The 15237-nt window shown below is 38.2% G+C and overlaps 1 protein-coding gene across 1 annotated transcript in view; it reads left to right on the top strand.

Annotated features, from left to right (window-relative positions):
- RhoGDI (rho GDP-dissociation inhibitor) overlaps nt 1–12541 on the top strand; it is a 31177-nt gene extending 18636 nt beyond the window's left edge. The window contains exon 5 of the mRNA XM_081732327.1: nt 8550–12541. Within this exon, the coding sequence (XP_081588453.1) occupies nt 8550–8746 (197 nt within the window). The 3' untranslated portion in view covers nt 8747–12541. The remainder of the gene's footprint in view (nt 1–8549) is intronic.
- Nucleotides 12542–15237: the final 2696 nt, after the last annotated feature.

The following is a 15237-nucleotide window of genomic DNA, read 5'->3' as shown; positions in this document are numbered from 1 at the left end:
CGAAAGAAAAATGGGCCATTGACTTGATGTTTCGATACGGTACAAAAGACATTCACTTTTGGGGAGTTTCTTTCAACTTCCAAAATATCATGTCGATTCTTGCTCCCCCAAATTCTAACTAACGTGGAATATTACCTCACCACTGAAAATTATTCTTCCTGGCAGTTCATCATCCTCCTCCATTAGTACCATAAAATGTTCATAGAAATTACTCGTTTTACAGTGTCATCAGGTTTCAACTTACGCACTAATTGCAGTTCAGTGGGGGTGAAGCTTCAGTCGCCTACACAGGATCCTAGATACGGTGGATTTAGGAATGTTCAACTGCTGACCAGCTCTACAGACACTTTAGGGCTACGTACAAATGCCTACCACACTTGTTCCACAATTCACGCATTCAGGGGGATAGATGGCTCCCTGAATGGCCTTTGCTTTGATGCCATAATGCAGCCACGATCCACAAAATCATGGTACCACGTGTGTGTAGGAGCTTGATGTTGAAACTTTTGCCTAAATGCACGCTGAACCTGCACCAGATTCTACGTGCTGTGATATTCTAAAACACACCAACTTCGTTGTTGTGGGGTTGCCATAACTCCATAAAATTTTATTCTTTAATAACAACCTAACACAACGAAAGAAAATAAATTTATGTTAGCATGTTACGGCATAACACTACAGAAACAAAAAGCTTCCCAAGTGACCTCCAGCAGAAACAGCAACTACCTGATAAATATCCAACAATGAACCCATATCAACTAATAACAAAGCAAACATGAGTGAATTTACTTTTTGTGTGTTTGATCCCGTCCAATATTGGCATTGTTCTCCTTTGTTGATATGTATAAAAATATTTGAGTTTTCTCTCAAATGTGACCAATGTCATTTAAATACGATTATTCAAACTGACCTAATACCACTTTAATAGTATTTTATGGACACGCTGTGTATATAGTTGCACTGATAACCTATTTCTTTATGATTACTGGCACGGTGGTTCAGTGTTAGACCGATTACCTCTGGTTCGATCCCCGCCCAGGTAGTTTGTGATGGACATTGTATATGTGGGTTTTCTCCCGTTTCTGACATTTTCATTCCATCAATTCCTCATCATTCACTTGCCTTATTCATTGCCTCCCTTAGCCAAAAGGGCATAATCGTGGGACGTTAAATTGGAAGATTTCGTTTTCTGTATAATTATCGATTATTAATGTAATAAATTATAACTATAATATGATCATGAAGCCTCCATCGGTACAGCTGCATTTACATACTTGCCATTTACATTGAATTATCATTACATTTAAGAAAATTATAGATCCGATATATATATATATAATGGAAAGTTTATGGCCGGTGTTAAGTCGAAACTCTTAATCCATCCACTGTATCCACTTGTGCTCCCTCTTAAAAAGAAGTCCATGTCATTCTCAGAAAATTGTTTTCTGGAACTTTTTCCTTGCCCTACACACGCTGCAGTGATACATTGTTCATGGACACCTTTTGCTGCACGTACACTTACGACTATTGTATGTGAGTAGTAGTTTTGTTACACAAACTGCGAATAATGTACATAAACTATGCTTGCTACGCGTGAGCTGAGATAGTAAGATGGGGATTTTGTACTCATTAAAATCTACGGGAGGGGGGAAGGAAGCACGGTGGATCAGTGGTAGAGCGTTTACCTCTGGTGCGTGGGGTCCCTGGTTCGATCCCCGCCCAACTAAGGTTGCGTTGTACAACGTGTCCGTGAGTTTTCTCGGGGTACTCATTCCGCCAATTCTTCGGTCGTCCGTCTCCCTTAGCCTAAAGAGCATGATTGCCATACGTTAAACTGAAATATTTTAGTTAAAACTTTAGCGAAGTCTCCTCAAAATTATCAGCAAAGTACGAGATAAACTTCTACCGACTAATTAGTAAATAATGTGGAAAAGCATGTAATTGAAGCCTTCCTAGTACATATGTTTTAAGATTCTACGGTAGATTTGGTGCCTTACCTAACCACTCATTGTTGTGGGTTCTGTAGTTCGAACAGCCCCTCTGTCTGAGCTTCTTTCGCATTCTTCATATGTGCACTAGTGAATTCTGTCCACATAAAAGTCAATGTAACTTCATTGTCGCTTGTTGATACTTTAGCATTAGTCACAATTAGTAGCAGTAGAATTGTATAAAATTCTTTGTTGCACACTTTATTTCGGAATGGACCGACTGTTGTCTGTGATACCTATATCTAAATAAATAAATAACCAAAATACATTAAATGCAGAGAAGTTAATTAAACAAAACTTGTCCGCAAGTATTACGGCGGAAACTGGCCATTCAATAGAAAAAGGAACTAGCTGTGCTTGTCGCCGGCGAAAAATCAGTTGTCATTCTGTTGCCATTGAGTGTTGTTTAGTATGGCAAGCGTACGTACATTAGTTGCATAGTTAATTCCTCGATGGAAAGTCACCTGATAAAGATCCCACGCCATTTAGGTGCACGTTTAAAAGAAACCTTAAATTATACACACTAGGCTTTCCTGATGTGCTCCGGAAAAATATTATGTATCAATAGCAGTTTTGTTGGGCATGAGAAAAGAGCGTATGGAGAGAGTAGAATTTATGAACTGTTGGTGCAAGGATGAGATCTCAGGCCCCTACTATTTCAGCTGTTTTCTTATTTCATGCTATCAGTGTTATCCGCAGAATTGTAATCTTCGCTGGAAACTGGACACCACTCACTGCAGTTTTGTTCATTATTCATGTTACTGCTGTTAATATTCCGGCAGAAGAGTTTTCCCGGCGTAACAGCAGCAGCTGGCATAGTTTGTGGAATAGGTTCCAAAAATATAATGTCACAAAATAGTGTTTATATTCTTCAAACATTAATAAAAAAAGTAAACTTTACGTTCACACGTTGAAGTTATAGATGTTGAAAATGATTGCCATTGTCAACAAAACATCGTCTATAGAAAAATTGTGGTTTTCATTGTAAGTTTCAATCTGTCATAGTTTTTTGTCGTATGTTCTGTTCTTCCGAGGTCCTCACAGATAGTGAGCCAACAGTGTTAAATCGGAAGATGTAGGTAGATATGTGACAGTCCATTTCTCAGATCTGCTCCTTACTGTGGCGGTCTCCCCTTTTCACCAGAAGGTACAACCGGGAGGTGGCTTCGGTCCATCGCACTTCAGGATGTGCAAGAAGATATCAAAAATTTCGTACAGTCGCCTAAAAGAAGTCCACTCTGGAGAACTCTGACACCATGATGGGATCCTTCTTTACTTACAAGGGAACCTTCCGAAAATGATAGTTGCAGTGAAAGATGTGACCTATGCCAATTGAAAGAGCTGTAACAGAGATGAGCATTCCCAAAAAATTAGCTGCCCATAGCAAAAGGCTCAAGAAATATAAAGGATGGAAGTTCGGGAAACAGCAAGTTTAGACAATGGGGAAAAGTTGCAAATTCCACAAAAAAGGGGGGCACGGCAAAATACAATGCTGACAAGTGATGTATAGAAAGAGACTTGCCACAATAGGGAACAAATGAAGGCCACCAGTGGGGTTAACAGTGTTGCCAACTCCAATGAAAAGTACATGTTTTGCAAAGAGCACTATATGAAGTAAGTGCAATATTCAGTGTCAACCTGTTATGTAGAACATATGATATGGCATGCATAATCAGTGGTACAATCTAAAAGAAAATAGAAAAAAACAAAAGTACGAAAAATACGGAAAAGACGGAATTGGCCATAATGCGCCACATTTGATCACGGGCTGTGCATATTAGAATGAGCAAAGCAAGAAGCACCGAATATGCAGGAAACCGACGTACCTAGAGTCGAAAAGAAAAACGAATTCCAAAGTTGGCAACACTGGCCATGAACATCCAGACAAGTCTAATATTGTTAGGCCACTCGCTTCACAAAAAGAAAATTCCGGCAACAGGCATCACTCGGAATGCATCAATGTTAGGGTGATTGAGGCAATGTCAAGTCGGGAAACATGAAATGGTTGGGTTGAGCCAACAACCGATAATAGAAGTAGTGAACATTATGTCATGGTTGATTCGTATGTGGGAATATGCAGGGTGTCCCACTAAACTTTGTGACCTGAAAGATTTGCGAAACGAACAAAAATGTGACGGATCCAGTTGTGCAGGAATGTACCAATGTCAGGGAGTGATAAAAGTCTGTGAGATGCAAGGGCCCCCAGAATCCCCATCATAGTGCCCCAGGAGCCAACTCCAAATTTTCAAATGGCAACAGGGACCGAGTGGTACCTCTCTCGATAGATCATGGAGTGTGCAACAACATCTTTTAGAAACATTTGCTATATGAAGCATGTTTTTCAAAATGGCCACCAGAAATATATGTTGTGTCTTAACATGGCATCGAACATTGTAATCTCAAATTGCTGCGAAGCGAAAAGAGATGTTGCAAATCCAATTGCACAGGAATGTACTCATGTCAAGGGCCAAGAAAACTTTGTAAGAAGCAAGTCCCCCAAGGCCTTCATCATAAGGCTCGAAGAGTCAACCGCAACATTTCAAATGGGAACAGGGGGTGGATGATATTTCTCTGGATAGATACAACACCGCCTATAAGAAACATTTGCTATATGAAGCATGGGTTTCAAAATGGCCGCCAAATATGCACGTTGTTCTTGTCACCGAGCAGATATTTTTGGCGGCCATTTTGAAATCCCATATAGTAAATATTTCTGATATGCGTTGTTGCATATTCCAAGATTTATCGGAAGAAATATAACTCGACCGATAGTGCTATTTGAAATTTTGAAGTTGGCCCTTGAGACCCTATGATGGGGGACTTGGGGGCACTTGCGTCTCACAGAAGTTTGTCGCCCGCTGACATGGGTACATTCCTGCACAACTGGATGTGTCACATTTTTTTCGCTTTGAAACTATTTCAGTCGCAGAGTTAGGTGGGATGCTCTGGATATATCATATAGGCGGTGATAGTATTGTAGACAGCAACACACAGCAGATCAAGCCTTTGATTATGTTTGCTTTCTACAGGTGTGGATGTGTGATAGAAAGACCACCAAAGGTTCTGACACCTCTAGAGTACTGTTTCGAGACATTCACAGCCGATCATTGTACCATGTGTGACAGATTGGCAGTATTCCGCTGTGCTTACTGCAAATGTATCTTCTGTTTGCACCATTGTCTCATCGAACAATTGCACGTACAATGTGGACGAGCATGTACAAATGATGCGAAGGCTAATGCCTGTTGCGAATTTTATTTTTGTGAAGCGAGTGACCTAACTATATTAGAATTGTCTGGATGTTCATGGCCAGTGTTGCCAATTTTGGAACTCGTTTTTCTTTTCGACTCTAGGTACATCGGTTTCCTGCATAGTTGGTGCTTTCTTCTTTTTTTCATTCTAATATGCACAGCTCGTGATCAAATGTGGCGCATTATGGCCAACTTCGTTTTTTCCGTATTTTTCGTACTTCTGTTTTTTCTATTCTCTTTTGTTAGATTGTACCACTGATTATACACGTCATATCTTATGTTCTACATGACAGATTGACACTGAATATTGCACTCACTTCATATAGTGCTTTTTGCAAAACATGTACTTTTCATTGGAGTTGGCAACACTGTTAACCCCACTGGTGGCCTTCATTTGTTCCCTATTGTGGCAAGTCTCTTTCTATACATCACTTGTCAGCATTTTATTTTGCCGTGCCCACCTTTTTTGCGGAATTTGCACTTTTCCTCCCTTGTCCAACCTTGCTGTTTCCCGAACTTCCACCCCTTATATTTCTTGAACCTATTGCTATGGGCAGCTAATTTTTTGGGAATGAACATCTCTGTTACAGCTCTTTCAATTGGCATAGGTCACATCTTTCACTGCAACTATCATTTTCGGAAGGTTCCCTTGTTAGTCACCATATCTAGCCACACATTTTTGCCAGCCGTTCTTTACTTTTCGTAAGCCCGTTTTGTAAAAGTCTGTAGTTTAGTTTTGAAACCAGTTCAATCTCAGAAGTGATGTCATCCCTACTGTCAAAATGGCGTCCTCTGAGTGTAAACACTTCATTTCTGGGAAGAGAAAGAAGTCACTTGGTGCTCGATCCGGTGAGTATGGGGGTAGGGTAATATTTCATATCCTAATTCCATTGCCTTTATCATAGCATGAGCGGAATGAGTTGCTGCATTGTGTGCCAACAGCAGCACCTCTTTTGTGACCAATCCACGACGTTTCTTCTTCAATTCCTCTTGTAATTTAGTCAAGAGATGGGAATAGTAGGTACTTGTAATAATTCACCCTTGTGGTTGGTAATCCGTCATGCTCACCCCTTCACAGTCCCAGAAAAGCGGGAAGCATTACCTTGGCGGCACACTTCTGGACTCGTGACTATTTAGGGGCGGAGGGGTATTTCAATTGTTTGCCCATTCCATTGTTTCTGGGTCATAAAGATGCACCCAACTTATATCCATTGTCACTAGACTATCGAAAAAGATCTCTTCGTCAACATTTCTTTTGCAGCGTCTCCGCGATTCTTCTGGAAAGATGTGAGCAGTCGTGGCACTTGCTGAATGTCCAGCTGGTTATGAATGATATCCCAGGCAGACCTATAACTCATATCTATTGCAAACAGAACACTTTCGATGATTATTCTCCTTTCTTCTTGGAGTTCCTTCGTGGCTGAGCGGTTAGCGTACGCGCCTTTGGCATGGAAGACCCGGGTTCGATTCCCGGCGGGAGCTCTGTGGTTCGGATTCCACGTTAATCAGTAGGTCCACGTCTCATATAGCCTTGCTGCTGAAAGGGACGTTAAACTCAAAATCAAGTCAACTCAACTCTCCTTTCTTCTATTATAATCTCAATTTTCTCCGGCAAGGTGGCATCATCAGTGCAAGTTGTTGTTCAGATCTAGAGGCGTCCTTGGTGGTCATGTGTCCAGTTTGGAAATGCCATTTCCACTTGGATACCATCTCATAGGAAGGGCTTTCATCCCTATAGACTTGTTTCATCTCTTCGTGGATATGCTTTGCTGATTTCCTCTGAAGATAGAGGAAATTAGTGAGTGCGCTCCGTACCTAAGCTTGTCAATCATCACGCCTTCAGTAATTTACCTGAGAGCAAAAAAGAAAAAGAAAAGAATAGAAAGAAGGTTGTTCTAACGAGTTCAGAATTTGCATGGTTAACATATAAGGACCTAACTGTCGTAGTTCGTCACCTTCTAAGTTATTGCGCGAACTTTTTGCTGCCCCCTCGTATCCCACGCTCTTCTAGGATTTATAGTTGAGTCTCTGCAATTTGAATGGACCAGTAAACGCCGAATGGAAGTGATAAAGATGCTGGTCCATATAATATTATACATGGCCATTCCATAATAGAATAGCAGATGCTACACCATGTATCTGTCACTATTTTTTTAAAAGAAGAATGGATGTAGAAGTCCTCTGGTAGACATGACCTCACTATACTCTTAATCCACAGACATAAATTGCTAGTTTTGTACATTGCAGGGATTGAAGTGGAGTTTAATCTTTCTTTCAGTAACGAGGCTATAAGATTCGTGGCCCTACATCTTAATGCGGGGTTCGACCCACATGAACCCCCGCTGGCAATCGAACCCAGGTCGCATTGCTTATAACGTTTATGTATTTTAACCATATCGCCTCGAAAGAGCCACTGTACAGTGCTAGGATTTTCCTGACGATTTAGTTTGAAAGAGCTTTATTTTCTTTACAGATTTATAGGCCGTAACATCACATCAGTTAAATATTCAGTACTTGTATGTGTTTACAGTGAGACTTACCTGCCGCGTCGTCTTAGTGAGAATCAGTCTGGAAATGCACGGCTTCCAATACGATTGCTCGCTTTGTTCATCCGTTGCCGTTCTCTTCCTTGACATCGTCGTACACATTTCCTTCATCCTCATAATTGTTGCGTAATCTGATAATGGTTACAAGTAAAGGTAAGGGAGTATATAGTTCTTCTAACCATCTTTGCACTTCTTACATATTATGATTTCCAATAACTCTTGAAATCCGTTTATGTTGCTCGAAAGACAAATTGCTCACTTTTGCCATTTCGCGCACGGGCTGTGACTGAACTGAAAATATGTTCAACGTAAGATATTTTAGCTTTCAGTTCCAAGACTCGTCTTTAATAATATGGTTTCCCTAATGTTAACGTTCCAAGAATGTAGACAGTATAACTCCGTACCTCAGGAATCTGGAAGCATCATGAAAATCTCCATTTGATCGTATCTTGTAGTTCAGTCCATCTTGAGCTGATTTTCTTTAAGTCTAGTAATTATCTTGAAGTATGACCGTACAATCGTACTATAAAGAAAAGCCCTTAAGTATCGCTGTTTCCCTTGGACTTTCAACACACGTGCTTCCATTATTGAGGTTCCCGTTTAGATTCCCACTAGGAGCCCATTTGACATAAAACTATAGGTCCATGCCATGTACAGCACACTCGCCTTACTATTTTATGTTCACGCACATACTCCTCCAGAGCAATTTTCGTTGCATATGTTCTTATGACTTTATGGATAATGATGTTCCTCTTTCTTTCCAGTGGACAAAATGACTCACATGGTGGGCAGTTATCCTCCGAAGACCGAGATCCAGTCGTACACGACCCCGCAGGAAGACGCACCCTCGGGGATGATGGCTCGCGGGGCGTACACAGTGACGTCACTCTTCACGGATGACGACAAGAATGAGCACCTCAAGTGGGAGTGGAGCTTTGAAATTAAGAAGGACTGGCAGTGAATGGAAGACCATTATATAGAGATATAATATATATATGCATTTAAAATCAAGATCAGGGGTCCCGCGAATCTTTCTTTCACAGTCTGTTGTAAAGATATTTCACCCTTATTTCCCAGGAAAAACTTTCCCTTTTCGAAACAGCATAACGTAACTAGAATACGTTTGTTCCTTCAACCTTTTATTCTCTTAAGGCTTTAAGATAATCGTTTAGAATTAAGAAGAAAAGAGAAATATTATCATATTTCAGGGTTGCCACACACACTTAAAAGCAATGATTCCTTTACTGATGAAGTTTTGTTACATATTTATATGATTTACAAGAGCACATAAGCAAACCGAATCTAAACAAAAAATTGAGTGATTGAATATGGGTTAGATTGTCAGATGAGTAATTTAAGCCCCTATATTTTCCCATTTTTGTCTTCGTTCACTTAAGTTGGGAAGGGAAATGAATGGTAAAATATAATAAGGTATGTCTTTAATAGGGAATTTACTTTTTTAATTTATAATCGATAATATTGATGCCAAGATTGAAAACAAGCTCTTTTCCGTAAAGGGCTGTTTAGCTTCAATCTCACAAATTTTATCACAACAGTGTAAGATGTGGCAACCCTGTATTTAGTATATATATCTTTGTTATGTTTGTTTGAATTGTATTTTAAATTCTTTTCCAGTGTTGCCATATTCTATATAATGTAATTAAGATGTGCAATCATGAATGTATTTTTCGTAAGAAATCGCTAGATAAAAAAAATGACAGTGCAAATAATTTTGTGGCAACATTGTTGTTGCGTGAGTAGTTGTAGTCTCTTTGATCAGCTGTGATTGACTCTTCGGAGGCTGAACACCCAGTTAAAGCTAATAAATGGAACCAAATGGTGCTAAACATTTAATTAATGACTAGTGTAAAGAAAATAGTAATTGGAGTTGCTTATTGTTACATTAAAACAGAAAGCTTCACACCATGAACACTCAGGATCTATAAACATAAATGTGTTGATTGTTGGCTCAGAAGAAATGCATATATAGAGCAAAGCACATCAGAAGATCTATTTTCTTGTTGTTTCTTGATCAAATAACTGCTATTCACTGTAGGGAAGTATTTTTGATATATCTCTAGGTGTTTGTAGAATTGGGAGGTGATTCCCCTTAAGTTGCTTAAGCCTTCTTTATGCTTCTGTCTGCTTCCGGTTCGAACACTTCAGCTTCCAACATTCAGGATCGTTACTTCATTGCCTGCAGTGAGGTGGACTGTTCTGAATCAGTTTTCTTATTTGTATTCTCTTTTTTGAGTATTTAAATGGAGTTGGTGTTTCTATTTTAGATACCTTATTTCTACATTCTGTTTCCCGCAGTTTTCTCAGTTTTTTAGTTCCACTTTATCTAGTCATTCTCTCTCTTATTTCGATTTTCAGAGATCCATTAACTAGGGGTAAGTTGTATGTATTTGAAAAGACCGTACTTGATTTAACTTTTAATACCTTTGGAGTAAACAGTCGTAAAGTGAAGGATAATGTTATAATGAGAAGCGATGGGAAACAGTTTTTGTGGATAATCGTTTTGAAATAGTCATAGTGTGGATAAATGTCGACTCTTTTAACAAATAAGCAGAAGTCAGTTATAGGAGAAAAAATGTTGGCAACATATTCCGCAACTAACCATATGAAAGCAGACCAAGTGTTGTGTATGCTTCGGAGCATCTTAGTTCACCGTCTGAATTAATTTTTGTCAATACCAGCGATCATAACGAGTATTAGTTTAGAATGTTAATACGACTTCAGTTTTTTTCCTTTCATTCTGGATGCCATGGATTCTACGCCAGATATCGCTTTTGTTCTTCAGAGTTGCCAAGTTGTACGTTAATAAGTATATGGTCACCTTTTGATATTTGAATTGATATAAGAGGCTCAGTTAATTCTCTTTTTTATATATATAGGAAGTTTACTGCTAGTAATATTTCGGTCATTCTACAAGTTATCTTCAGGATGAAAGTCGTGGAATGATGCTCGCTTCTGCTTGCATCAGCTCTGTAATTTTTGTGTATTGCAATGCAAAAGTAAGTATACTTGCCTTGTTCACATAAAGAACCATAACACTGCGAACGGTGTCGAAACACAAAAGCAGTCTCTACCACTGCTGCCTATTTGAAAGGACTTTCCTTCATTGTTACCCGAAGGAGGGAAAACAACGCCTTTTAAACTGGTCACTTTGTTCACTTCGCAGTCTATCCGGACTTCTCTGCTGATTTCAGTCTTGAGGCCTTCATAACAGGAGCCGGCCGGATAGCTTTACAAGGGAGGGATTAACTTGAGTTGAATGAATTAAACTTTTTGACATTTTCAGTGTGTTCTGGTTCATTACTTCAAGCATTCGAAGTGTCATCGTTTAGTCGCGTATGAAAATGTAGATTTCTCCTTGGCGATACTGTTGCCATTTCATTTCACTTTCTTTGAAATCATTTAAGCAAATTTTAAGGGTTTTCAGTGCACTTCACAGATCTTATTTTTGTAAATCACTCTGACAAACAACACAATGAGTTTGGAAAGTGGGCTAATTCGTGTTTATAAAACTGATTAAGTGAATTGTATTTCGGGAAAATGTCTTTGGTAGTGAAGAGTACAACTTTTGTCCCGTTCCATTATTGAATCGACGTGGTAAGTCGTAGTAGCTTCGTTACAACGTTCGTCACAGAACTGTCAGTACTAAATATTAAATGTCTGCCACAGTATTTCTGGTTTCAAAGCTTTCTACTTGAGGCAGGTAGGAATTGGAGTGCCCGGCAGTTATAACGCCATAAGCCGCGCACTCATTTTTCTAACATAAGAAAAGACCTGGGAGCACTTTATTTAATATTTTGGAGCTACTGATATTCTTCATCTTGTCTTCTAATTCACTTAAAGGGAACGCAGAGGAGACACTTAATCAGGTTTTGTTTCATAAGGTTAAAGTTCTTATTTAGAAAAGAAAAGAGAGGGGATGCGGTATCAATATCTTCACGTAAGAAATGTCAAATATTTTGAAATCTTTTCCGAAACTAAGTCCACCTTCTCCTTTTTGTGTTCCAGTCACTTGAGCAACTCATAAACAGGGATTAGTGGGCTTCTTTCTTAACCCTACAGTGCATGGCATGGTTAAAGTTGACCTGCAGGGCTTTCTAAATAAGCGTTTTCACAGTATTTTTCTTCCCGCAATCTACTATGTTTCTCTTCCCCTTTTTAAAAATGTGTTCTTTTAATGTGAAAAGCTAGAACGCAAAGAAGCCATGCATTCAGGGGTTAAGTGAAACAATTGTTTGGTGTGCGATATGGTTGTCATATCCTTAGCTAAACTAGACATTTCTCGATTCAATTGATTTAATGTTTTTTGATGGGAATTTGGTCTTCGGATGTTTCCTTCCCTTTCGTATTAATTCTGTGAATTAGTACATGTGAAAGACAGGATCCGTTAAGATTTTTTAGCTTGTAAAACTTTGCACTGTATTTGTAGCTGTAGCACATTTAGAATATTATTTTTTTGAATATTAATAATATAAATTGTGAAACGATTAGCAATATTTTACTCAGCATTTGCGTTTAAGACTTTTTAAGAGATCATTTCAAAGTTCTAATCCTTAAAGACTTGATCAATTAGATAGTAATGTAAACAAATGAAAGTTGATTGTAGAAATCATATTTTGTGAATATAGTAAACGTTTTGATGTTTTCAGAGAAAATAAAGCAAAACAACTTGCTACTCTATGGAATTGTTTATTACTAGTACATTTAATTGTAAAAGAATAAAACTTTTTTGATAGTGCTCAAAGATCTTTTATTCAGTAAACGAGGGTGTGTCCATTCCTCTTCAGCTGGGGACCGAGACGTAGGCAGTAATTTTCCTTGAAAAGGGTTTGAAGGTATTCACGAACAGAAGTTTTGTTTGTTGGAAGTAGGCAGACAAAAGGTGGTGGTAGGGCGGAATCATGTCACAAAGGGGGGACAGGAAGAATATTTGAAACACTTAGACCGTGAGTAACTTCAAACAATAGTATTAAAAGCTGTGAAAGTTATACAAGGAAAAGGTGTAAATCAACGCCGTACTTCACCCAACCCAGGGGAGGAAGATATTTAGTAAGTTTAAAAGTGATGCTGATATGTCAGTAGAATAATTATTTTTAAGGTGACGGATACTCGCTGGTTAGAATAACAGAAAAATAATTGTACGTTGTACTCTTTATATACTGGAAGTGAGACAGCGATATAAGAATGACCTTTCAGCATTACAAGTTGTAGCTGGACAGAATTTGAGAGCTGCAGGGTGTTTTTGAAAAACTTCAGGGGATAGATCATTCAGTATTTACATTCCGTAAGAATTTCAGGCCCGGGTTTTTTAAACTTTTACTTTTACAACGTTTCTAGATGGAATTTGTTTGACGATACTCGAAAAACTCCAGTGATGTGGAAAGCGGTAAATCTTGCTCTTTAATGCAGTGATTGTCTTAGATGGCCAAAAATTAACACTAATGGAGGCTAGATCGGACTAAATGTTTGTCTGCGTTGCAGAAATTCCTTGCTTCCTGTATTTATCTCGCTTCTTGTGGGTCTAAACAGTCTAATACCTGAAAATGTACAATGGAAAGATTGCGTGAAATATACGTAAAATGAAAGCAAAATCAAAACTTAAGGATTGGATTGGATTGGATTTTCAGTTTAGCTTCTCTTTCAGCATCGAGATTATATCAGATTTGGATCTACAGCTTAACGTGTTAAGCCGAACTACATTGAGCTTCCGCCGGGAATCGAACCCGTTTCCCCACACCAAAGGCATGTACGTACGAGCTTAGCCACGGAGCTCGATGCTTCCAACAACAGTAAATGAATATAAACGTGGGAGAAATGAACTATTTGAAGTGTGAATGCATAATTAAAGACTAATTCTGACTCCAGAGAGAGAGAGAGAGAGAGAGAGAGAAAAGAAACAAAATGTACTATTTAGCCGTAAATGTTATTGAACCCTTCTAAATTTGGTGATTTGCTACGAGCCTGAACTAAATCTTCACGTAAGTCCAATGTGCTCTTAATAATAATAATAATAATAATAATAAAAAGAAACTTGGAAATTCGCTGAAACAATATAAATAGTTCTAATCAGTACATCATTGATAATAGTGAGTTGCTATTTGTGAAAAATAATGGAATTACTACATCGATTACAAAAGGATAACTATTACTGGAAGGTCTACTTGGCAGAGCGGTCAAAGCATCTGTTTTTTTTTTTTTTTTTTTTTCTGCAGGAAAATTCGTATACAAATTATTTTTTAAAAAAGTTATAGGCATGCTTCAGTCTTACGTATTGTTTATATATATATATATATATATATATATATATATATATATATATATATAATATAAAGAATATCCACTCATTTACCTATAAATTTCCCTTTATATACTCAAGTACGGAACGAGGTATTGGTTCAAAACTTACTGTGTACGCAGTTGTTTCACGAGTAATTCAGGTTTTTATTGTGTAACGTGTATAGCCTTTCTCACACTTTACATAGAGCTCCACAATGCACAGGATCAGTTGTTGCGAACTACTACTAGTCTAAAGTAAACTACCAGAAAACGCCATGGAACAGAGGTTCCGTGCAGTTGTCTTTTCACTGTCTTACAGCTTTCTCTAAATGGTGGGTAGTAATGTGTTTTTATTCCTAGCAGTCAGTTTTTAAGGAAAATGCCTCTTTGTTCGCCACGGGGGATTTGATAGTTTTTACAACTACTTCTCGAATTTTTAATATGATTACTCAAAAATGCAAAAGAAAAAATTGATAAAATTAAGTTTTTTTTTTCTTATAAGTGCGATATCAAAGTTAAAACAATGGTTACCTCCTTGTCGCATAATAATTTATCCACTGCCTAAAATCAGAACTCCGAGCTTTTTTCCCTTTCGCATTCTTGTTCAGCGACACTGCTAAGCATTTTTGTCATCTGTTCTTATCTGTCATTCTTGTCCTAGTACATGAGAACAACAGATGGCAGAACTACTACTCGTCTAACTTTTGTTAGACAATTCACAGGCTTACAGAACTATTTTTGTGACCGAATACAGATAACATAGTATGTTATTCGTTACTTGGTATAAATGTCAAATATACTCCGTAAAGCTTTGCTTATACCAGACAATAAAAAACATTGCAAACTCTCACAACCAGTAAGAAGTTATTCTGATATGCTCGAAAGGCAACGTGCTTGGTGCTGAATTAACACACAAGTAACACGCTAAAGTGATAGTCATTTTGTGTTGTTTTAACACCTCATTTTCTACTGTGTACTGTTTTTATTCTATGGCGATAAAGGTTGAAACATGAATTAGACAGTTTGAGTAGAGAATTAAGAATGGAAGTAGAACCTATTAAAAAAAAAAAAAAACTGCTCGATATCTCTGACAGTTTTTGCTCTACGGAATTCGGTATTGAATCCGGAAGTAGTGGTAAATTTCAGCCACTTCCGCTT

Source organism: Thermobia domestica, chromosome 11 (assembly GCF_964235325.1).
Source record: "Thermobia domestica chromosome 11, izTheDome1.hap1.1, whole genome shotgun sequence".
Taxonomy (NCBI): domain Eukaryota; kingdom Metazoa; phylum Arthropoda; class Insecta; order Zygentoma; family Lepismatidae; genus Thermobia; species Thermobia domestica.
This window is presented reverse-complemented; position numbering and strand designations above follow the sequence as displayed.